We start from the raw sequence: 25,396 nt of genomic DNA, 5'->3' as shown, positions 1-25,396 counted from the left end.
AGTGGTCAGCGGAGCTGAGAGCATGAACCGAAGAACCATGCCAAGAATGGTCCCTGAGGAGACAGGGACTCCTCCCCTTCTGAGGTGAAGGAAGAAAGCCCTCAGATGCCAGTCGGATTCACCTGAAGGGGACGGACATCCCCAGGAGGAGGGCTGGAAAACATGCAAGTGACAGGTACAGGGAATTTTCATCTCAGTCCAAAAAAAAAAAAAAAAGGTATTTGGAACACTTTACTTTGAGCAAAGTTACTTCCTGGTGAGCCCTCCAAGACAAATGAGCAGCAAAACCAACTGGAAGGTAACTGAAAGCAAAGACCGGCTTCTTAGAAATAGAAGAACCAGCTCAAAAAAAAAAAAAAAAAAAAGTAAAAACCAGAGAGTCCTGAATGGGTCAGGGGCCAGGAGAACAATAGCCTTTTGTCAGTTCTGAAAGGGACTGGTTCCTGGTGTCCCAGCAGTTCCCCAAGGCTCCTGAGCAGGAAGTGCCCCTCCCCGCCCCCAGGGGAGGAGGGCTCCGACCTGAGGTGGAAGAAGCTCCCAGCAACCCCCACCTCTGGCTCTCGCTGGGTGGGTAATCTAGGGCCAGCCAGGTCTCCTCTGTGAGTCAGCTTCTCACTTCTAAATTTAGCATTTTATGAGGATTAAATGAGGAGATAAAGGTGAGGGACCTGGCTTGTTTCACAGTAGGGAGTCACTCAGTTGGTGTGGCTTCCCTTGGCCTCCCCCCCCCCCCCCCCCCCCCCCCCAGTCAGGAAAACCAAGGCAAGCTCCCAGGCCAGCTCCCCCCACCCCATTGCTGCTGCACATCTGACTGCTTTTCCTTCTGGCTCGCCTTTCCACATGCTGGCTCAGGTTGTCTGAAGCTCCGCACCTGCCCCTGCCCCTCACAGCCTCTGTGCACTGCCATTACCCCAAAACACAGCCCAGGAAGAAAGCCCTGGGTGAGCCTCCCTGACAGGCGCAAGAAAAGCTCCTGAGGGGGGCCCCGCCCAGCTAAGCACTCACACGTACAGGCTCCTGGAAACCCTGCACAATGGTTTCTCTGAAGGTCTCACTCTACCCAATAAAGAAATTCCAACGTTGCCTAAGGGGACTGTGCACATCCAGAAAGATCCAGGAAGAGTTCTCCCAGGTGTTTGATATAGGAAGGGAAGTCTGCTCAGGATGAAAGGACGTGACCAGCCCAAGGTCTCCATCTGGTCTATAGGGGACCTAGGAAAGAGGACGCTGGACCCGGTTGTCCAGACAACCTGCAGCAGGGTGGAAACCGTCAAGAATCTGGGGAGCCAGCAGGCACAGAGGACAGACAGACGGACACACACACGTGGGAACAGAGTCATACAAAAGGAAGCCCAAGAAGGAAAATCTAAAAAGTCACACTCTGACCTGTGGAGCCACCCAGGGCCCAGGCCTCCTCATCCCAGCACCCCCCGCCCCTGGCCTGGGGGTGAGGGGTCCTTCGGTCTCTTGTAAATTCACAGGCATGTGTCCTCACAATGACCTCACACTGGTTAAAATAACTGGACCCTAGTCCTTCCACACAAGAGAGTAAAGGGGCTACTGCTCCCCTCTGCCCTTTCCAGAGAACTGTTTCTGTCTAAAGGACCCGTACCAGGAAACCCGAATCCCAGCCTCTCTCCTCTGGCTGGTGCAGGATAAACACCCTCCCCTAGTTCTCGGCCTCAGCACTGGTTTTCTCGCTCCTCTGAGCCCACCTGTCTCCTGACTACACCTCATTGCCTCGTATCAAATCACAGCACGACCTAGGAGGGAACTTGGGAGCCTGAGAACTTTGGAGTTGACTCCACTGGATTTCGGGGCTTCCAAAATATCCTCCCCTACAACCCTGCAGAAGATACAGGTCTCCCCTATGCGGGCGTCTCCCCGCATGAAGTTAGTTTTTGTCAGTTTCAATCCAAGACTGTGTACCTGTTGCTCAGAACGTGTCCCATTTCAGCTCCGTGGGCGCTGACTACGCCCCCAAGTGACCCGACAATCTTGCCCCTTCAACTGTACAGGCTCCGAATTTCAGGGTAACAAGGGAGCTTACAAGTCATTGACTTTACAGCGCTTGAATCCCTCTGATCAGGGGATGGTGTCCTCCTCGACAAGACAAGAAGCATAGCCCGTGTCTTCCTCAATGAATGGAAATGAGTCCTCCAGAACGACCGGCCCATCCTTTGGCACTCAGAAAACAGCAGCTGCCTCCCTCACCCCTTCCTGGGGGTGGCCCTCCAAGGTCAAGACGCTTACCTGCCTTCTTCCCATTCTCGTCCCAGCTAAACATCTCCAATCCCTCCATGGGGCTAACAGGCTTCTGCGTGGAATCCCCTGACCAGGCTCCCCGCACTCCCTTAAATACGCAAGGGGCTCTCCATGCTTTCCACACCCTCCTGTGCATAAAAATCACCTGGGCTCTCATCCCTCCCTGAGGGGCTGGGTGGGGCCCAGGAGGCCACAAGCCTAACAAGCTCCAGATGCTGCACTGCAGCTGGCCACCACTTTGACGAGTAAGACTTCCACTTGGGATGGACTCTCTGCTCCTGTACTCAGAATCACCCCCAGCTTGTGAGAGATGTGACTCTTGGGCCCCATCCAGACACCCTGAATCAGAGTCTGCATTTTAACAGGACCCGCAAGTTTATAGTATCCCCCTTTAAAGTTAAAAAAAATAAGCTGGCAATCATGGCTACTTATTAGAATCACCTGGGAACCTGGAAAACAATCCCATGACCCAGCAGCACCCCAGACCAATGATGGGATCCAGGCATCAGCAGTGTTCTGGTTTTGGTTTTCCTCAAAGGCTTATTTATTTGAGACAGAGAAGGAGAGCAGGAGGACAGGGAAGAGCAGGGGGAAGGATTCCCTAGCAGGCTCCCCTCCAAGCACGTGGGGCTCCATCTCTCGACCTGATATCACGACCTGAGTGGAAAGCAACAGAGACTCCACAGGACTGAGCTTCCAGGAAGCCCCCCGGGGGCCTCCCAAGCATCAGAGTTTTAAAGTTCCCCAAGTGTTTGCAATATGCAGCCAGTGTCCAGAGCCCTGTCCCAGAGCATTTAACATGTAGGCTTACCCTTGAGACCTCCCCCAGAGAAAACCAAGGATGTGCTGTTACTTTTAGCTCCTCTGGTCGTGGCCGGAGGTCCTGGTCGGTCTTGGCCACCATCCATTGCACTGGCCCCTTGTGGGGCAACACAGAGCAGTGGTTAGGAGCTCTATTTTGGAGTCAGCTAAACCAGGATTTGAATTCTGATTCTAATGCTTATTAGCTGTGTGACCCCAGAAAACCTACCTCATGTCTCAGCCTTATTCTCTCACGGATAGAGTGGAGCTGAGATTAGTAACTACCTCCTTAAGTCCTGGTGAGGGTTGAATTAAATGAGAAAATGCATACACCAGGGTATGCCTGGGTGGCTCAGTTGGTTGGACGACTGCCTTCGGCTCAGGTCATGATCCCGGAGTCCTGGAATCGAGTCCCGCATCGGGCTGCCAGCTCCACGGGGAGTCTGCTTCTCTCTCTGACCTTCTCCTTGTTCATGTTCTCTCTCACTGTCTCTCTCTCAAATAAATAAATAAAATCTTTAAAAAAAGAAAAAGAAAATGCATACACCCTTCCCAGCACCGCGGGACGTCCTCGGCAATGGTTAGTTGCCCTTATTAACCTTGACGCTGAAACCCCCGGGACGTTTTTCATGAGCAGCTGCTGAGCCCCCGCGCAGACGCGCTGTATCCACTGAGGTTTCCATTTGTAAGAGATTCCAGTTGAATTGATTCTGGCTTAACCCAGGCAGAAAAGAAGTTATTAGAAGGCTGTGCCCAACACTCAGCACGGGGATGGGGCCAGTTCCAGGGACATCGGCAGGAAACTCTCGAGTGCTGTCAGGTGAATGGGACAGGCCTTCGAGCACCGTGCAGCCCTCAACTCAGGCTTGAGATTTCCAGGCCAGAGTCTGAGCTGCTCAGCGGGGTTGTTTGCCCCTTGGTGGGAGGAGGGGCTCTGTGAATAACACCCCCAACAGGACCTCTGGGAAGGGGCTAGTACTCCAGAGAAACCAGAGGCTGTCCCCTAAAAGGAGGAGAAGCCCGGCCAGCCGTCCACTTCAGCCCACCTGTGTTTTGCACGCAAAGGCAGGACCACACATTCATTCTCATTGCATTTTTAAGTGGGAGTTTTTATTTCTTGGAGTGCTTTTTTTTTTTTTTTAAGATTTTATTTATTTTGACAGAAATCACAGGGAGGCAGAGAGGCAGAGAGAGAGGAAAGGAAGCAGGCTCCCCGCTGAGCAGAGAGCCCGACGCGGGGCTCGATCCCCGGACCCCGGGATCATGACCTGAGCTGAAGGCAGAGGCTTTAACCCACTGAGCCACCCAGGCGCCCCGACTTGGAGTGCTTTTTTAATGATGACTTCATTGAGATGCAAGGTCCTGGTTGGATTCTAGAGGGCCTAAGTGAGGGTCTGGGAGGTGCTGATTTACCAGCAGGGGCCTGGGGCATGCACAAAGGTGCTGCTCAATCTGGGACTTCTTGGTGGATGTGGGGATGGGTGCCGAGCTTGACGGGGGACATCCTCCAAAACATTAGCCTGTTTCCTGGTGCTGCTGGTTTGTGGGAGAGCCCAGGCCATGACGACGTTCCAAAGAGCCACAGGGCACCAGAGGATGAGCAGTATGAGGTGTGGACAAAGCACCATCATCACAGGGCAACGTATTCTCCCTAGTCCTTTTTGGAAAGCAGAAACCTCACTGGGTACTTCAAACAGGGAATTTACTACAGGGAATGGGCCACCCGGGCTGCATGGCAATGGGGCGCAGCCAAGGGACGGTGAGACGGTTCAGCGGGTATAGCAGAGGAAGCCTTTACTCACCACGTAGCTGGGGGGACAAAGCGTTAGCAACCAGATGGACCCCGAATGCCTGAATTATATGTAGCTTTATTTTCTAGAAATGGTGAGATGTAGGTAAATTCTTCTGCCAGTATCTACCTGGCTCTGCCTTCTCTCTGTCAGGTCTTTGGTTCTCAGCAAGGCATTCTCTGGCCATCCTGTTTCCACGCATCCACCCCCCACCCGGACTCCCCACCCTGTGCCCTTGCTGTATCTTCCTCCAAAGTTCTTACCATCGTCTGACATACTTGGTATTTTCTTGCTGGCTTATCCTCTCTCCCCACCCCACCTCACCCTGGAATTAAAATCCCATAAAGGTATAAATTTTGGTCTGTTTCATGCACTGCCACGGCCCAGCCCGTGCAGAGGTGGTACTAAATCGCTATTATGGTTACAGTGTGTCTATCATTACTACCGTACTTACTGCCCTGCCAATCCCACTTCTAACTTCTCCAGCACTCTGTTTTCTGTTCCAGAAAATGAGAGAATTGAGATCCGGTGCCTCCAAGGGCCTTTCCACTGAGGGGCTCCTTGGTTGTGGGTTCTTCCTACGGAAACAAATTCCCTGGGGGTTTCTAATCCCGTCCACATGGGGGTAGCAAAGGTCAGTGGATCCCGGGAGCAGGCCCAGTGGTGCCCAACATTGGCACTCCCCTTCCTCATCTCAAAGAAGAGTCGGATCTTTTTATCTGTGTCTCAAACTAGTTCCAGAAAGAATTAAGTCACAAGTTGAAAATTAAACGAAGCATGGCAATTAGGGATAAAAACAGACCAGAGACTATCTATTTAAAGCAATCAGACACTCTGGAGATACGCTCATTACAATAACTGAGCCCTGAATTTAGTTCCAACTTTTCTACACATCTGGGCAGCACAGCAATTAGGGTGAGGGAAATGGGGCACCCTCTTCAAATGCTAAATGTAAGGGGGGGAGCAGTCAAAATCTTGTCATCAAGACAAATATGTCAGTGCGGTATTTCTAAAAATCTGTCTTCACACACACACAAAATCTGGAATGAACAAAACGTCAAAAATTTAAAATTACATGCGGCTTGTACTTAGGAGCACAGCTTCCCATTTGGCCTCAGTTCCATGATGGCTCTGCATGATATGATTGAAATTTTGTTCATCATGCATTATTTTGGCATTAATTTTGATCTTAAAAATACTGTGTTAACACATTATCTTAATTACAGAGTTTTTGGCATCCCTTTTAATTTTTCAAGACAAGTGCATCATTTTGCCTCACCCTAGTCCCAGGCCTGATGGGTCCCTCTCACTAGGGAGCCTCAGAATCACTCAAGAGGTTTCCCTGGACAACAACACTTTGCCAGGCACATGCCTTGAACGTCCTGATGCGAACCTGACAGACTTGCAACACACAGTGCCCCCCCGTAGCTCTTCCAGGGGGCACCAGCCTCCCCATCCTTCTCAACACAGTACCCCCAGAAGCAACATCTGCTGATCAGAACCAGCAGGTAGGACAAAACCTTATAAAGACCTGAAAAATCATCGTGAACAGGGACAACTGACACAAGATTGCAGGGATGAGACACAGGAAAATTTCTGGTCCAAATCCCATTGTAGGCTGACAGACGAAGGTACAGAGTTTGGACAGAGTCATCCGTTGAAAGAGCCAGGAACTCGAGACCAGAGCTGTCAGATAGAACTTTCTGCGGTAATAGGAACGTTCTGTATTTGTGAGGGGCAAGACCATAACCCCTAACTACGTGTGGGTCTTGAGCACTTGAAATGTGGCTAGAGCAACTGAGGAACTGATTTCTTAAATTTATTTAATTCTGATTCTATTTAAATTTAAGTGGGCTACTGTATTACAGTGTGGTTCTAGATCAGCGATTCTCAAATTTAACCTGCAGCAGAATTATCAGCAGGACTTGTTAAAGCTGATTGCTGAGCTCATCTGAGTTCCAGAGTCAGGAAGCCTGCACGGAGCAGTCAGCTTACATTTCTAATAAGCCGCCAGGTAGTGCTGATCCTTCCAGTCTGGGGACACTCTGGGAACCACTGAGCTAAACAGTATTCTGCTTCCAAACTATTGTTAGATATTGAACAAATCATCTTAAGTGTAGGTGTTGACTTTCTTGAAGCAAAATGGCAGCCTAGACTTTGATATGGATATGGATTCAAATCCCTGCTCCTCTGTTAAGTAGCTATATGAGCTTTGTTTCATTTCCAGCTTCTATATTCAGGTGACCCTTGAACAGTGCAGGGGATTAGGGACACCAACAACCATCCCCCACTTCCCCTACATAGTCAAAAGTCTGCATTTAACATTTGACTTCCCCAAAACTTAACTATTAATAGCCTGCTGTTGACCAGAAGCCTTACTGATAACATAGTCAATTAACACCTGTTTTGTAAATTATATGTATCATATACTGTATTCTTACAACAAAGTAAGCTAGAAAAAAGAAAATTTTATTAAGAAAACCATAAGAGAAAATACATTTACAGTACTGTATTTATAAAAAAAAATCCACATGTAAGTGGGCCTGTGCAGTTCAAATCTGTTAGTCAAGAGTCAACTGTAATATTAGTTAACATTCAATTTCTCCCTCTCTGTTCCATCCACAAAATGGAAATAATAGTACACACCAAACAGGATAATTACAAAGATTAAATGGGATAGGGTATATATGCCATTCAGTATAAGTTCAGATCATGTCCTGCTCAGAAGATGTATTAAATGAGATTATATGTGTGAACATGTAATTTGTAGCACAAGAAATACACATTTCATTCTGTCAAGATTACTCAGTGCCGGGGGTGTCTGGATGACTCAGTTGGTTAAGCTTCTGCCTTCAGCTCAGGTCATGATCCCAGGGTCTTGGGATCGAGCCCCGCATCCGGCTCCCTGCTCAGCCGGGAGACTGCATCTCCCTCTCCCTCTGCCTGACCCTCCCCTGCTTGTGCACTCTCTCTCTCTGTCAAATAAATGTATAGACTATTTAAAAAGAAAAAAATAAGATTACCAGTGCTAGTGCATCAGTTTCCTACTGCTGCATATAATAAATTGCCCCCAAATGTAGCAATTTAAAATAACAAATACTTATTATCTCACAGTTTCTTTGGGTCAGACGTGTGGGCATGGCTTTGTCGGGTACCTCTGACTTAACATCTCTCAGGAGGGTACAGTAAAGCTCCCAGGGCTGCAGTCTCATTTGAAGGCTTAACTGGACAGCCAAGGAATCCATTTCTCTTGTTTTGTTCTGTTGTTTGTAAGACATGTATATTTTGGGGCAGCGAGGTAGCTCAGTTGGTTGAGCATCCGACTCTTGATTTCGGCTCAGGTCATGATCTCAGGGTCATGGGATGGAGCGCTGTGCCAGGCTCCATGCTCTGTGGGGAGCCTGCTTCTCTCTCTCTCTCCCTCTGCCCCCCCCCAACTCACTTGCTCTCTCTCTCAAATAATCTTTTTTAAAAATGAAAAATAAATAAAAATGGTTAAATTAGTAAAAAAGTCCATATATATTTTTTAAAAGACTTATTTATTTGAGAGAGAGAGAGAGACTGGGGGAGGGGCAGAAGGAGAGAGAGCCCTAAGCAGACTCCCCGCTGAGTACAGAGCCCATCACAGGGCTCAGTCCCACGACCCTGAGATCATGACCTAAGCCGAAACCAAGAGTTATATGTTTAACCGACTGAGTCACCAGGCGCCCCTAGTTTAACCATTTAAGATTTATGTATTTTAGAGAGAGAGAGAGCACACGGAGGGGAGGGGCAGAGGGAGAGAAAGTCTTAAGCAGACTCCCCCTGAGCACAGAGCTCAACACAGGGCTCCATCCCACAACCCTGAGATCACAACCTGAAATGAAACCAAGAGTTGGACACTTAACCAACTACACCACCCAGGCATCCCTAACCATTTTTAAATTTATAGTTCTGTGTCATTAAGTACATTAAGTGCATTAAGTACACTCTCATTGTTTGCAACCATCACCACCATCAAAACTTTTCCCTTTTCTCTAGCTGAAACTCTGTATCCATTCAGTACTAGCTCCCCACCCCCACGGAACCCCAAGCTCTTGGCAACTATCATGCTACTCTGTTTCTATGAATTTGACTCTTCTATATACCTCATACAAGTGGAATCATACAACATTTGTCTTTTTGTGACTTATTTCACTGAACAAAATGTCCTCAGGATTCATCCATGCTTTAGCATGTGTTGGAATTTCTTCCCTTGTTATGGCTGCATAGTATTCCATAGTACATATATAAGTTTGCTTATTCATTGCTTCCTCCTTCTGGGTCTGATCCCACCCATCACAGCCCTCTCAAAACTGGCCCCTCAGTGGATGCTCATTCTCCCAGGCTTAGTCCTGTGGAAGCCATGCTTGCTCCAGGGATGGGCCTGAGTAGCCTGAGGATCTGCCCAGAGCTTCCCCACATTCAGGGACTGTCTCCATTCTGGTCCTGTCCACTTATCTCTCCATCCAGGCTCTACTGCTCTTCTGTATCTCAGGCTGGGATACCACTTTCATTTATGGGATATCATAAATGATCCCAGCAGGTAATGGGATGCTTTGAGCCAAAACATGGACCACACTCCCCACCCATATACTTGCTATGTTACACCACCAATACCTCCTCTCCCATATTCCATATTTGACCACTTAATACCCAATACCGTATTAACTACTTCAACATTTCAAAAATTATAACCTAGCTGCCTCTTTTAAACAATTCTAATTTCCATTCTGCAGATGAGAAAACTGAGATTCAGAAAGGTTAAGAGAACAGCCTGAGGTCACACAGCTAGAGGAGGACAGTGACAGAACCCCATCTAGTTCCCACTGAGTTTCTAGGATGTTGAGTGGTTTGTGGGTTTTTTCAGGCTGAAAGCCAGGTGGGATAAGCATAGTTTAAAGGGAATTGTTCTTCTGTTCTGCTCTGCAGTCACCCAGCATAACTCATCTCCCAGGACACAGAACCGTAGTCTATTGCGTAGGACAGCCCAAGCACAGGGCTTGAAATGCCTGGGACCACTCAGTCCTGTGGCACCAACTGGCCCCAACAATAAACCAGAGGTCTTCTGACCCAAGGGAAGCTACTGAGATGCCTCTCAAAGGTGTTTGGAACTGGGACATTAAAGAGCAAAGGGGCTCTGATGGTGGAAAGTCCCATAGAGATGGGGCTGCAGGTGGTGGCCTAGTGAGTGAGTTATGCCGGAAGTAAGGATGTATCTTTAGAGGTAGGATAGTGGCGTACCAGTTAGATGCCCGGACTGTGGAAGTAGGCTGCCTGGTGTGAATCCTGAATGCCACGTATTAGCTGCAGGATTTGGGGCAAGTTGCCCAACCTTTAGGTGACCCACTTTTCTCATCTGCAAAACAGGCAAGTGAACAGTACTTCCTGCTACAATGAAACAAGTGAACACACATCACAGCACAGGTGCACAGCACACCCTAGCAACTGCCAGCTGGCAGGAGCCCAGAGGTGAGAAGGCACCGCAGCCTCGGAGACCCCAGACGGAGCAGCTCCCCGTGACTTTCCAGTTCCCAGGAGGTTGCCTCACACTCAAATACTTTCAAATTTAAAAATCGTACACCGCGTGGATTTGGAAATTTTACTTTTTTTATTGCAAATTTCTGGTGAAGGAAAGAACACGGAAGCTGATCGTCATTTAGGCTTTGGTCCTAAGAGTCCACTGGGGCTCAGTGCCTTCCAGCCTCAGTGGCCTCCGAATCCCCGGAGGGCCTTGGATGCCTATGGATGCCTGGGTCCCACCTCCCAGAGGTTGCGGCTCTGCTGGCCGAGGGGGCAGCCCGGGCATCAGTAGCTCTGCGAGTTCCCCGGGGCATTCCAGCACGTTGCCAGGCTGGAGAACCCCTGCCAGAGCTCCTGACAGGAGGTGAGCAGCATCGGGAGCACCTGAGCAATCTCAGCGGACAGCCAGCCGTCACCTGTATACGTCAGCCCTCCACCTGAGGCCAGCTGGCCCCCTGGCCCCCTCTCCCCAGGCAGCCCACGTGCGGACCCTTCCTCCTCCCGGGACCATGGAAGAGGGAAGGGGTGTAATGCTCGGCCCTGTGGCTTGTGCTTCAACAGGGAAAACGGTACCAGATGTGCTTACTCTGTCACAAAAAGAAATTCACTTTCTGATTGCAAAAGAGCATTCCCCTTTGTTTTTTCACTGTTAAGTGGAAATCATCTTCCTATATAGAGATGCAAGGAATTGTGACAAAGTTAAGGAACTACGTGTTGGATGACATATTCCTTATAGGATTTCTCAGGTCCAAATTTTAAAAGAATTTTTGTCCAGCCACTGAAGTTGTAAAATACTATTACTTTAGCAGCATATTTTATATGGGTAAACAGTAATAGCCAGTTACATGTTTCATTTATGATTTATCCTAAAAATAGAAAATACTTTAATTTTCCTGAGTCCTTGGCAAACAAAAACAATTTTTTAAAAAATTCTTTAAAGAATTGTTTTCTTTTTCCTGGGCACCCTCACAGTTTAGAACAGTGTGTGTCTCACCATTGGTTTGTACGAACACAGGTGAACAATTTCACTGGCGCCAATTTTCAATGACTAATCAAATATGGTGATTGAAAACACCCATCATCTACAAAGCTGCTCAAAATGAAAGTTTCTTGACAGTGTTATAAATGCAATATCAATTTGATTCTCTGTCCATACAAAAGTATGAATTTCTATTTCATTAATAATACTGAACAACTAATGTCTTAACAGTGATAAAATTTTTAGAACATTTAAAAATTACATAGGATCCCATTTTTACATCATAATTCTGATGTATTATCATGCCTTCTATTTTGTCTGTAAAACTTTTAGAGGATACAGTGCATTGACGTGGTAAAACCAAGGCACAGGATACAGTTACAAGAAGTATATATAAACCTTAGTTAGCACTTTGTGCCAATTTTGGAAACATTTAGAGGAGATCATAAAGCCTGAAAAATTCTCACATCCTATTATGATTTACAATTAATTGTGCAATAAACAGACTATTAACCACCATTCCATTACTAAATATATGGCTATCACTATACAGGCTGTAGGCAATTGAAAAAAAGTTTCCAATATTAAAACCTGGTATAAGTAGGTGGTTGATGTGGATATTGTGCCTTGTATTAGCTAGATAATTGTCTTAAGTTTCCATTTTAATTTGCAATGTATATGGCAGTTATCAATCTTTAAGCTATCTTCATTACATAAATGGTGGTGTGGGGGGGTGGTTCTCCAAAAATTAATTCCCTTATCCCTACAAAAGACAGAGATTTACAAGAAGGAAACCATGTAAGAAATGCACAGATAACATTAATAAAATCCAAATATGGACTAAAGGGTTGAATTCTAATCTACCAGGACATTCTCTTAATTTAGGGTGAGGAGCTAACACATTCCTGTGACAATTCATTAGTTTCTTAATTAAAAAAAAATCACCATGACATTTTTCAAAATAGTAAAGTCTTGGCTAGAGCGTCAAGCATTGAAGGAAAGTCGTTAAGTCTTTTCATTCATAAAATGAAGAGGGACAAAAGCCTTTCCAATCTAGGGGCTGGGAGGCTATTCCATTGAATTTAGAGAAATGAAATAGAGTGGCAAAAATTGTACTTAATACTTTTAAAGGAAGTGTTTTCGAGACTTAAGGTAAACATTTAGACCCATGAAAACACATTGCTTGGCACATGCACGCCATGAATAGAACACTTCTGAAGGCAGTGACCGCCTGGCCACAGCGGCACCTGGCTCTCGCCCCACCAGCAAAACCACTTCTGAGGTCCTTGTCCCAGCTCCCCTCACATGGGGGGCTCTGGCTTCTGCATCTGCTGGATTTGCTTCTGTAGCTGGTCCTTGTCCAACTTCATCTTGGCTTCAAGAACTTGCCTGAGGGATCCTATGCTTTCATAGATGGCCGTAAACCCTTTAAGAAGAGGTAAATTTTGCAAGAGTTAATATTAAAAAACAATGTTGTGTCAAATTTTACAGCATATAGTAATAGCTGATTTGGGCAAAAATTATCAATAGATGCTAAGACTATTGGAGTAAAAGTTTGAGAGGGAACAGGATAGTTACACAGGTTTATAGTATCTCCCTACAGATTGCTTTCTAATTACAAAGTGGGGAGGGAACTATTACAACGGAGAAATCTGGCAGGTACCACTTTAACCAAGGTTATCAAAGCTAACTTCACCAATACCAGGAGAAACCAACATCACGTACCCCTGATAAGGTTCCCTGATAAGTGAGGGACACCCTGCTTCTGTGGAATTTCTGTCAAAATGCACTCCCTGAAACTAATTAAGAGGAAGCAAACAGGCCCAAACTGACATCCCACAAAATACTGGCCTGGATTCTTTTTTGGCCTGGATTCTTTAATGACGTAACATCACTGAGGAACTGATCCATATTAAAATACACTAAATAAAGAAATATGACAATTGTCTATGCTGTATAATTCTGGAATAGAACCTAGACCAGGGAAGGTCTGCTATAATGGAAACAACAGTGAAAGTTGAATAGTGAAAAATTTTTCATCAATATTTCACTGGACTATAGTTATTTAAGAGAATGGCCCTGTCCTAAGGGCATATAGATTGAAATAATAAAGGAGTAAAAAGGCATCGTAACTTCTGCAACTTATTCCCAAAGGACCTAGGGAAAAATATTGTATTTACACACACACACACACACACACAGACGCATGCGTGCGCTCTCATCACCCAATGAGATAAAGAAAATTTCCAAAATGTTAACAATTGGTTAGTCTCTATGAAAGATGAATAGTTTTTGGACTATTGTTACAGTTTTTCTAAATTTGAAATAATTTCAAAATAAAAAGCAAAATAAAAAAAAATTCCCCACTCAAAAAGCATTTCGTATTATTCTGTATTTCTATGGGTTTTTAAAATACATTTTAAAAGGGCACATCTTCATTAGTAAATTTAGAATTTTCTCTCAGGGGCACCTGGGTAGCTCAGTTGATTGGTTGAGGGTCCAATTCTGGATTTCAGCTCAGGTCACGATCTCAGGGTCTTGGGCTCAAGCCCTATGTCGGGCTCCATGCTCAGCGCTGAGCCTCTCCCTCAGCCCCTCCCACTCATGGTCTCATGCTCACTCTCTCTCTCTCTCTCTAAAAATAAATAAATCTTTAGGAGGAAAGGAACAATTTTCTCTCAGAAAATATTCTCTATTGACAATTCATGTCATAGAAGGAATAAATATTACTTATTAAAAATAACATTCTTATTGAATAGAAAGATACAACATGTAAAAGAGTAGGTGAAAAATGTATGGTATGAGCTTTGACTTGAAAAAGCACATATATGTATAAAATGACATATATAAAGATGACCCCTGGGTGAGAGAAATTATGAGGGTTTCAAAAAATATTTTGTGCTTTCTTATTTCCTATTAAGAAAATAAGAAATACTGTTTTTGGAGTAGGAAAAAGTAAATCTTTTTATTTTTAAAAAGTTTATCTGCCCTTCTGATTAGGTGAATGTTAACCACCTCAATGGCATGTTGAATAGAAGGGAACGAACCCCCCCCAAGAATGATGTGAAGTTCAACACTGATGAAATACTCATGTACCATATTCTAATAGCCCCAAAGACAAAGAAAAAAATTCATTTTGATCTTCACAAGTTCAATGAATAAATTGAACTGTGACTTCTACTTTTTTCTTTTTAAGATTTTATTTATTCATTTGTCAGAGAGAGAGGGTGTGCAAGCAGCGGAAGTGGCAGGCTCCCCACCATGCAGGGATCCTGATTCAGGGCTTGATCCCAGGACCCTGAGATTATGACCTGAGTGGAAGGTAGACGTTTAACCAACTGAGCCACCCAGGTACCTCTGTGACTTCTACTTAAAATAAAATAATAAACTTTTGGTAGTGACAACAAAACTATTCTTGGGATAACGAACTACGTTTATTTCCATGTGGGCCAAAGTAGACTCTGCAGAAGAAAATTATGGAATCTTAGAACTGGAAGGAGCTAGGAGATAATGCAGCACCCCTCATCACACTGTAAGACTGTCCCTGTAAGACTGTCTTGTCTTTCCTGACCATAACCGAACAGCTTCCACTTGGACATGTTCAGTCACAAAGAGCTCTCAGGCTTACAAGGCCACCAGTGTCTTTTTAGGACCCATGACCTGAGGATACTCCTGCCTCATGCTGAGTTAGAACATGTCTTCAAGTAACTTCCCCGTATTGGTTCCAGGACTGTATTCCTAAGCTCACAGTGTAAGCCAGTCTAACCAGTCCTTTATACGTGACAGTACGAGAGACCTGGAAATCAGCTTTACAACTTTCTTCTAAACAAATGTGAATTAATGGGCCCTGTTGACTTGGGAGAGGAGGAAAATCATTTGCTGCCATGGTAGCATGCTGCCCACATTAAGCCTTCAAAAGCCACGTCAAGATAGAGGTTCATTTCTGAGACATAATAATCCTGGCTATGAACAGAAACGAACCCGCAGATGGCATGAAAGTGCACATCAGCTGCAAACTGAGCAATGTTCATTTGTGTGCCCGTCCCTCGTGGTGGCTTTCTATGTATTTAGAGCTAAAACAGCGATTTAATTCAGTACAGCACAGCTACTTAGAAAATCACCTAAGGACATCTCACTGTGATTACTGTTAGCTGGGATCACAGGTAGTTGATGGGGACGCTCATTACCTGGTTTTCAGATCCCACTGAGAATAACCCATGAGTGGGAGTCCAAGATGGCAGAGGAGTAGGAGACCATAGTTTTGTCTGGTCCCAGGAATTCAGCTAGATAGCTCTCAAAACATTCTGAACACCTGTGAACTCAACCAGAGAGCTAAGAAAAGAATACCTGCAACTCTACAAATAGAAAAGGGACCACTTTCTGCAAGGTAGGAGGTGCAGAGAAATGAATCCAAGGCAGTATGTGGGAAGATAACTGCGGGGGTTGGGAGCCTCTATCAGCCAACTACCGGCAAGTGATATAGCAGCAGAGCACAAAATGGGAACTTTTAGAAGTCTGTTCCGGTGAGGGACATCCCTGCCTGAAAAGCACTCAGGAGGGGAAGTGCGATGGGATCCTAGGTGGGGTGGTGTGGTCTTATGATCCCCGGGGTCACAGGAAGACCAGAAGAGCCTGAGAGTGGCAGAGCTCCCAGGCATCAGAGCAGGGTTGAAATCGGGAAGTTGAAATCAGGAAGCCCAGGAATGGGCTCCCAGTTCAGGGTTGCCATAAACCATGAACTGTGGCATAGTTGGGTGACTGCTCTCCAAGCACAGGCTCAGGAAGCAGCAAATAGAGATGAGACCCCTATTCCTTCACTGGGAGAGGCAGTGCAGGTACGTGCATAAGAGTTTGCCAGGCTTGGAGACCAGAAATGGATTCATGTGCCTGAGACAGAAACGCTCAGTCACAGGCTGGGTAAGCACAGAGAGCAGGGAGAGGGAAGTGACTGGACTGCTTTTCCCTGAGGGCACACTGAGGAGTGGGGCCCTGAGCTTCTGGTTACAGGGCTGGAGACTGGGAGGCCGCCATATTCATTCTCATCCTCCAAAGGATGAAAGCCTTTAGGAAACAAAAGCCATAGAGAGTAAACAGGAGCAGATTTCTTAGCCTGGCCCCCTGGCAACGGTGGTACAAAGACACCTGAGAATCAGCACAACAGGCCCCTCCTCCAGAAGATCTGCAGGAACATCTGGCTAAAACCAAGTTTACATACCATAGAGAACTGCAAAACTCCAGCGCTAGGAGAATATAGCATATAGAATTCATTATTTTTTCCCCACGATTCTTTAGTCTCTCAATATTAATTTCTTTCTCTTTTTCAATTAATTCCTTATTTTTTAAAGGATTTTATTTATTTATTTGTCAGAGAGAGCAAGCACAAATGGGGAAGAGGTGGCGGCAGGCAGAGGGAGAAGCAGGCTCCATGCTGAGCAAGGAGGCCAATGTGGAACTCAGTCCCAGGACTCTGGGATCATGACCTGAATCGAAGGCAGACACTTAACCAACTGAGCCACCTAGGCACCCCCTACCAATTTCTTATTTTATCAACTCGTTTTTTAAAATATTTTTTATTTTCATTTTTACAGTTATATTTTATCCTTTCATTGTATTTTATTTTTATTTGTGTGTGTGTGTGTGTGTGTGTATATATATATATATATATATATATATATATATATATATATATAATTTTTTCTTTCTTTCTTTCCAATTTTGGGATGCAGTTTCTTCTAACAGACCAAAATACACCCAGAATCTAGTGTATGGCTCTGTTCTCTTCACTGACTGATCATATTCTCTCTTTCTTTTTCTTTCTTTTTTGTTAAAGTCTTTTTGCATTTTCATCTTTACAATTACATTCTATCCTTTAAATATATTTAATCTTATTTTTGTAAGTATATAAGTTCTTTCTTTACAAGTTTGGGATGTAGTTTCTTCTAATAAACCAATCAAAATACACTCAGGATCTAGTGTAGTGCTCTGTTCTGTTCACCTGTCTGATTATATCCTTTTTAAGAATTTTCTTCTTTTCAGTTTTGGGTCTCTTCTCATTTATTTAGTGTATATTTCTCTTGGGTTGTTGTTGCCATTTTAGTATTTTTTTCTCACGTTCATCTGTTCATCTCTACACAGAACAACAAGACGGAAACACTCATCTCAAAAAAGAGAACAAGAGGCAGTACTGACTGCCAGGGATCTAATTAGTATGGATACAAATGAAATGTCGGAAATAGAGTTCAGAATAATGGTTATAAAGATACTAGTTTTAAAAAAGCAAAGAAGACACTAGAGAATCCCTTTCTGAAGAAATAAAAGAACTAATCTAAAAAATAGAAATCAAAAAGGCAATCCTTATGCCAGACAAATTAGAATTTTTTTCCCTAAAGATTTTATTTATTTGTCAGAGAGAGATAGAAAGACAGAGAGAGCACAGGCAGGGGGAGAGGCAGGCAGAAGAAGCAGGCTCTCCACTGAGTAATGAGCCCAATGCAGGACTCGATCCCAGGACCCTGGGATCATGACCTGAGCTGAAGCCAGACATGTAACCAACTGAACCACCCAGGTGTCCCCAGACAAATTAGATTTTGAACTGAAGACTGTAATAAGAGATGAGGAGAGACACTATGTCATAATTTAAGCATCTATCCAACAAGAAGATCTAACAATTGTAAATATTTATGCCCCTAACATGGGGATAGCCAATTACATAAACCAATTAATAACAAAATTAAAGAAACACATAGATAATAATACAGTAATAGTAGGGGACTTTAATAGCCCATTCACTGCAATAAACAAATCATCTAAGCAGATGATCAACAAGGAAACAACAGCTTTGAATAACACACTGGACCAGATGGACATCACAGATATATTCAGAGCATTCTACCCTAAAGCAACAGAATATACATTCTTCTCGAGTGCACAGGAAACATTCTCCAGAATAGATCAGATCCTGGGTCACAAATCAGGTCTCAAGTGGTACCCAAAGACTGGGATCATTCCCTGCATATTTTTGGACCACAATGCTTTCAAACTGGAACTCAGCCACAAGAGGAAAGTTGGAAAGAACTCAAATACATGGAGGCTAAAGAGCATCCTACTAAAGAATAAATGGGTCAACCAGGAAATTAAAGAAGAACTGAAAAAATTCATGGAAACAAATGAAAATGAAAACAGAATTGTTCAAAACCTTTGGGCTGCAGCACAGCTGGTTGTAAGAGGGAAGTATATGGCAATGTAAGCCTTTCTCAAGAAACAAGAAAGATCTCAAATACACAAGTTAATCTTACACCTAAAAGAGCTGGAGAAAGAACAGTAAATAAAACCTAAACCCAGCAGGAGAAAAGAATTAATAAAGATTAGAGCAGAAATCAATGAAATAGAAGCCAAAAAAAGAGTAGAACAGATCAATGAAACGAGGAGCTGGTTCTTTGAAAGAATAAGATTGATAACCCCCTGCTAGACTTACTAAAAAGAAAAGAGACAAGACCCAAGTAAATAAAATCATGAATGAAAGAGGAGAGATCACAACCAACACTGAAGAAATACAATTATAAGTTGAAAAAAGTTGAAAATAGAGCTACCTATGACTCAGCAATTGTACTACTGAGTATTTACTCCAAAGATAACAAATGTAGTGATCCAAAGGGGCACATGTGCCCCAATGTTTATAGCAGTAATGTCCACAATAGCCAAACTATGGAAAGAGCCCAAATGTCCACTGACAGATGAATGGATAAAGAAGATACACACACACACACACACACACACACACACACACACACACACACTAGAATACTACTCAGCCCTCAAAAAAAATGAAATCTTGCCATCTGCAATGATATGGATGGAATTAAAGGGTATTACTCCAAGCAAAATAAGTCAATCAGAAAAAGACAATTATCATATGAGCTCACTGTTATGTGGACCTCACTGACATGATCTCACTCATCTCAAAAAAAATGAACATGGGGAAGAAAAGAACAAATAAAATAAGATGAAATCAGAGAGGGAGACCAACCATAAAAGACTCTTAATCATCGGAAACAAACAAGGTTGCTGGAGGGGGGTGGGGGTTGGAGGATGGGGTAACTGGATGATGGACACTAAGGAGGACATGTGATGTAATGAGCACTGGATATTATAGAAAAATGATGAATCACTGACTTCTACCTCTGAAACTAATAATATATCATATGTTAACTAATTGAATCTAAATAAAAAACATTTTTAAAAAAGAATAAAGACTAACAATTTTTTAAAAGGAGAGAAAAGAAAAGAAAATAGCCCATGAGAGCCATCTGCTTTTTGGCCTACCAGCATCAACTTCTGCTTTCATTTCCTTCATGTCCTCATTCATCTGTAACTCCAGCTTGCTGATGCGCCCATGCACTTTCTCTTCTTCCTGTTTTGTTCTCTGCACTTCCATATTCTTCTTCTGACTTTCTTCTATTTTGTCAAGTCTGGCTGACATCTGGCTGAGCTTCTTCTCCATGTCCCTTTCGCTGGCTCCCTGAGATCCATGAGAAGAATTGGACTTGGTTATTCCAAAAGGAAAGTCTATCCTATACCTGCATCAGTCATAGCATCATTTAACAATAATCTGCAGGGAAGAGGATCACAAAGGTGGCTTGTTGCTTGCTCAACCATCCACTCTCCTGTTTCCTTAACAGACCCCTGATTTTCAGCTGATTGTAAGCTCATCCGGAATTAAGACTACATTCTCTGCTGTCTCCTGAGTTTAGTTTGGCCATAAAGATGAAGTTCTGGCCAATGAGATATAAGTAGAAGGGTGTGTGGCAGCTTCTAGGAAAAGCTAAAAGGCAGCTGAGGCCTATCCTTATCCCTTTTGGCTTCCTTCTGTTCCTGGAATTCAGATGTAATGGCTGGAGCACTAGTGGCCACATTGAACTATGAGAACAAGGGTCACTCTCTAGAATTGGCAGAGTTGAGCCAGAAGAATCATGGATTGCTGAGGAATGATAAGCTACCACATCAGTCCTGCATTCCCTATCCCCAGATAGCTTTTATGTGAAAGAGAAATACGATGCTGTCTTATTAAAGCTACTATTATCCTGGGGTTTACTGTTAGTTATTAACCAATCCACATGTAAAAATAAACAGTTATCCAAAGACCACAGAAGCCCAAAAATGTAATAGTATGAATCTAAGTAAATCAACCATTAGATCTGATATTATATGGGAGAACACTTAAAGAAATATTTGAAATATTAAATATTTTCTTTTCTTTCCAACATGCCTGGTTTTTATGAGAATCTACATCTGTGGGTAAGCTTTGGAGGTCAAGACTATAAACAGAGCTGTAAGTGGACTACTGCATGACCTAGCTCTCTTGATGTTGTATAATGCAGTCTACTTGGAGAGCAGCTCAGCCCTGAGAAACAGCAGAGTCAGACATGGAAATTGCTCCTGATGCTTATGCTTCATCCAAGTCCAACAGAAGGAAGCAGTGCAAGAAAAGAGGAGGGAGAGGAAGATGGTCAGGCTGAATCACCAAACCAAAAAAATATTTGCTGCCAAAAACCAGTTTCAGAGCTTCTGAATACTCTACAAGCAAGGCTTTCCTGATGGCTTTTGAGCAGTACTGCAAGCCTTCATTCTCTGAGAGAGTGGGGCAAAAATAGAAGGAAAATGGAGGGGGAAAAGGGTAGATTTTGTTGACATGCTATCCATGACTCTGCATTCTGTGGTTATAGTGTGACAGAGGGGCTGAGCGGGAGAAACCTAGTCGACACTGTGTTTTCCAGATCATGAAATTCAACCAAAGTAGAATGAAGTTTGTAGTTAGTTTTACTTAGAAATGCAGGTGGTCAATTTGGTTCAGGAAGGTCTTGACTTAAATTCACCTTAGCTGAAAGTGCTGAAATTTTCTACTTTGCCTTTATTAACCAAAACAAGCCCAAGTGCTCTCTTTATAACAAACATAGAAAAAGAAAGGATTCTAAGGCAAGAAACAACTGAGCAGCTTAATGTGGTGCTAAATCAATCAATGCTAAGTTGGTATGGATTATTCACGAACATTGCAGGTCTCCACGAGTAACTTTACTATACTATGCCATACATCAATACCTACACTGTTTTCCTTAACGACCAAGGAAAGCTGATCAATTTTCTGTAAAAGTTCTTTCTCTATCCGTTCTTGTTCCTGTTGCAACCAATTCCGTGCAGATAAAATCTCATTACTGAGTTCCTCGATCGTACCTTTAAATCTAAAATAAGAAAATCAGCAAGTTAGACGTAAAACAACCATAAAATTACAACATACAACTTCAGTCTCTATCAAACTTCTCAGAAATATGTCAGCATGAACCTTGGCTCCCTCCGAATTACAAGCTTCCCTTCCCTTTCGAATTGCCCTTAGCACTAAATTGGGGGTAGAGTAGGTGGGAGGCAGGGAAGAAGGATACAACAGACACGTACCTGACAATACTGCCTACTGCTGAAGACCTGATGGGGAGGGTGTGGAGGTGTCAGAGTGACACACAGCCACACCAGGTGCTCATTTTTGCCTTCCCAGGGTGCCCGGTGCTCTTGGCTCAGAAGACACACTTCCAGCCTCCTCTTTCCCTGGGCTCTTCCACCTTCTCCCTGTTCTCTCCCAGGACTAGAGCCTGACTGCCTTTCTCTAGAATGTTCTCCAAATTGCTCTTGCCCCATAGAGATATTTCCTAATTTAAACCAAAAAGCAAACTGAAAGGAAAAAAAAAAAACCAACCACCCTCCATTCCTCTGGTCCTCATCCTTTCCAAATAATACTCCATGCTTGCTAATTTCCCTTCATTACTTTTGTATTCATTTTTTATGAAATGGAATAAACTTAGGAAAGAACACATGACTTAAATAATAACAGTAATAATAAAATGGACCCCGTGGTAGAAGAACCTAATTATCTGCTCTACCTGTTTTCCTCTTCTTTCCTATTAAGACATCCTCAGATGTGTGGCTGACCAAAGACCATGTCCCCAGCCTCTCTTGCAGCTACGTGTGGCCATGTGACCAGCTTCAGCAATGGGACACATGTAAGAGTGGCAGGTACAACTTCCAGGGCCATGCCACTATAAAAAAAGCGTCTTGGGCCTTATCTGGGCAGAAAGCCAACCCCCAGTCCCATGCAACTGTGGAGCTCAGCCTGCAGCCCTGCCTGACCATGAAGACCGGCCAGAGAGCATCACAACTTTAATGCATTCATTATTCTAACAGTGTTCTGATGTGGTCTTTAGAGTGCCTCTATATAAGATCACACCATCTGTAAATGGGGATAATTTTCCCTTTTTCTGATTTGATGCCTTTTATTCCTTTTTCTTGCCTAAGTGCCCAGCTAAGATCTCCAGTACTGTGTTCAACATGAGTGGGGAGAGTGAACATCCCCACCTTGTTCCTGATTTTAGAGAAGCTTTCAGCTTTTCTCTGCTGAGTAGATTATTATTTATGGGCTTGTCATATATGCCCTTTATTATGTCAAAATACATTCTTCCTATAACCAATTCGTTGGAAGTCTTTATCACAAAAAGGATATCAAATTTTGTCAAATGCCTTTTCCACATTATTGAGATAATTGTGATTTTTCTAATCCTTCATTCTGTCAATGTAGTGTGTCACATTTACTGATTTGCCTATATCAAACCATCCTTGCATCCCAGGGATAAATGCCACTTGATCATGTTGTAAGATCCTTTTAATTTGCTGTTGAATTTGGTTCATTAGCATTTTGTTCAGAATTTTTACATCTGTGTTCATCAGGGATATTGGCCTGTCCTTGGTACCATGGTAATGCAGGATTTATAAAATGAGTTTAGAAGTGTTTCTTCCTCTTTAATTTTTTGGAAGTGTTTGAGAATGATTGGTATTAATTCTGCTTTAAATTTTGGTAGTATTCATCCTTGAAGCCTTCTGGTCCTGGGCCTTTCTTTGTTGGGAAGTTTTGGACTGTGACTCAATCTCCTTACTTGTTATTAGTCTGTTCAGATTTTCTTTTTCTTCTGATTCTGTCTTGATAGGTTTTATGTCTCCAGGAATTTATCCATTTCTTCTAGCTCTCCAATTTGTTGGCATATGATTGTTAATGGTAGTCTCTTATGATCGTTTGTATTTCTGTGCTATCAGTTATAATGTCTCCTCTTTCATTTGTAATTTTATTTGAGTCTTCTTTTTCTTTTCCCCTTGGTTAGTCTGCCTAAAGGTTTTTCAATGTGGTATATCTTTTTTTTTTTTTTTTAAGATTTTACTTTTATTTATTTGACAGAGAGAGAGAGATCACAAGTAGGCAGAGAGGCAGGAGGGGATGTGGGGAGCAGGTTCCCTGCTGAGCAGAGAGCCCAATGCAGGGCTCGATCCCAGGACCCTGAGATCATGACCTGCATCAAAGGCAGAGGCTTAACCCACTAAGCCACCCAGGTGCCCCAATGTGGTGTATCTTTAAAAAAAAAAAAAAAAAATCCAACAATTCGTTTAATTAATTTTTTCCCATTGTTTTTTTTTCTTTTTTTAAAAGATCTTGTTTATCTATTTGACACAGAGAGAGAGAGAGAGAGAGAAAGAAAGAGAGATCACAAGTAGGCAGAGCAGCAGACAAAGAAAGAGGGGAAAGCAGGCTCCCCGCTGAGCAGAGAGCCCGATGTAGGACTCGATCTCAGGACCCTGAGATCATGACCTGAGCCAAAGGCAAAGACTTAACCTACTGAGCCCCCCAGGTGCCCCATCCCATTGTTTTTCTATTGTTTTCTATGCTCTATTCATTTAATTTTGGCCTAATCTTTATTATTTCCTTCCTCCTGTATTTTTGTTCTTAGTTTGTTCTTTGTTTTCTAATTCCTTGAGATATAAATTTACGTTGTTTATTCAAGATCTTTCCTTTTTCTTAATGTAGGCACTTATTACTGCAAACTTTCCTCATAAAAGTGCTTTGGCTGCATCCCATAATTATTTCAATTACTTCAAGATTTTCTGAATTTCCCTTGTGATTTTCTTTGAGCCATCTGTTGTTCAGGAGTGTGTTGTTTGATTTCCACATATTTGTGAAATTTCCAATTTTCCTCCTATTACTGATTTCTAGTTTCATGCCACTGTAGTCAAAAAAAGATACTTGATATGTCGGGGCGCCTGGGTGGCTCAGTGGGTTGAGCCGCTGCCTTCGGCTCGGGTCATGATCTCGGGGTCCTGGGATCGAGTCCCGCATCGGGCTCTCTGCTCAGCGGGGAGCCTGCTTCCCTCTCTCTCTCTGCCTGCCTCTCCATCTACTTGTGATTTCTCTCTGTCAAATAAATAAATAAAATCTTTAAAAAAAAAAAAAAGATACTTGATATGATTTTGATCTTCTTTAATTTATTTAAGACTTGTTTTGTCAGGAGTGCCTGGGTGACTCAGTCAGTTAAGCATCTGCCTTCAGCTCAGGTCATGATTCCAGGGTCCTGGGATCAAAGTCGGCATCACTGGGCTCCCTGCTCAGTAGGAAGCCTGCTTCTTCCTTTCCCTTTGCCTGCTGGTTTTGTGACCTAAAATATGATCTATCCTAGAGAGTATTCTATGGGCACTTAAGAGGAATTTGTATTCTGCTACTGTTGGATAGAAAGTTCTACATGTCTGTTAGGTTTCTAGTTGGACAGGGCTTCTGCTTCTGCTCTAAGGTCAGGGGGTGGGGGGAAACACTGGCTGGGCTTGGCAGTCAGATGGGCCTACTAGCTGGGCTCTACATTTAAGCAGGGTTGCTGGGCTACGCTACATGATCAAACAGAGCCACTAACTGCACTGGGCAATGACCTCTGGTCGGCTGAGGTCTCAGACTGTGTTCCCTGGCCAGGCAGTGCTTCTATTTGGACTCCATGATTACAGGCTGTAGGCTGAGTTCTGCAACTGCACCTGATCCAGTGGGATCCCAAGATATACCTCCTAGACAGATGTTGCTACTGGCTAGCCTCTAAGTTCAGTTGGCTTCATAATCAGACAGGGCCTCAGGCCATGCTCCACAACTAGGCAGGCTGCTGGCTGTGCTGTACTA

General features: G+C 43.7%; 1 protein-coding gene across 2 annotated transcripts in view; it reads right to left on the bottom strand.

The window, feature by feature from the left end:
* Nucleotides 1-7,304: 7,304 nt before the first annotated feature.
* Nucleotides 7,305-25,396, bottom strand: part of FAM81A (family with sequence similarity 81 member A) — an 81,100-nt gene continuing 63,008 nt past the window's right edge. For both annotated transcript variants that reach the window (XM_059372039.1, XM_059372040.1), the window contains exons 7-9: nucleotides 21,476-21,611; nucleotides 19,699-19,894; nucleotides 7,305-12,802 (exon numbers count right to left, since the gene is read on the bottom strand). In XM_059372039.1, the coding sequence (XP_059228022.1) occupies nucleotides 12,678-12,802; nucleotides 19,699-19,894; nucleotides 21,476-21,611 (457 nt within the window). In that variant the 3' untranslated portion in view covers nucleotides 7,305-12,677. The remainder of the gene's footprint in view (nucleotides 12,803-19,698; nucleotides 19,895-21,475; nucleotides 21,612-25,396) is intronic.

Source organism: Mustela nigripes, chromosome 13 (genome assembly GCF_022355385.1).
Source record: "Mustela nigripes isolate SB6536 chromosome 13, MUSNIG.SB6536, whole genome shotgun sequence".
Lineage (NCBI taxonomy): Eukaryota > Metazoa > Chordata > Mammalia > Carnivora > Mustelidae > Mustela > Mustela nigripes.
Note: the sequence above shows the minus strand (reverse complement) of the source record. Positions and strands in the feature narration are given on the sequence as shown.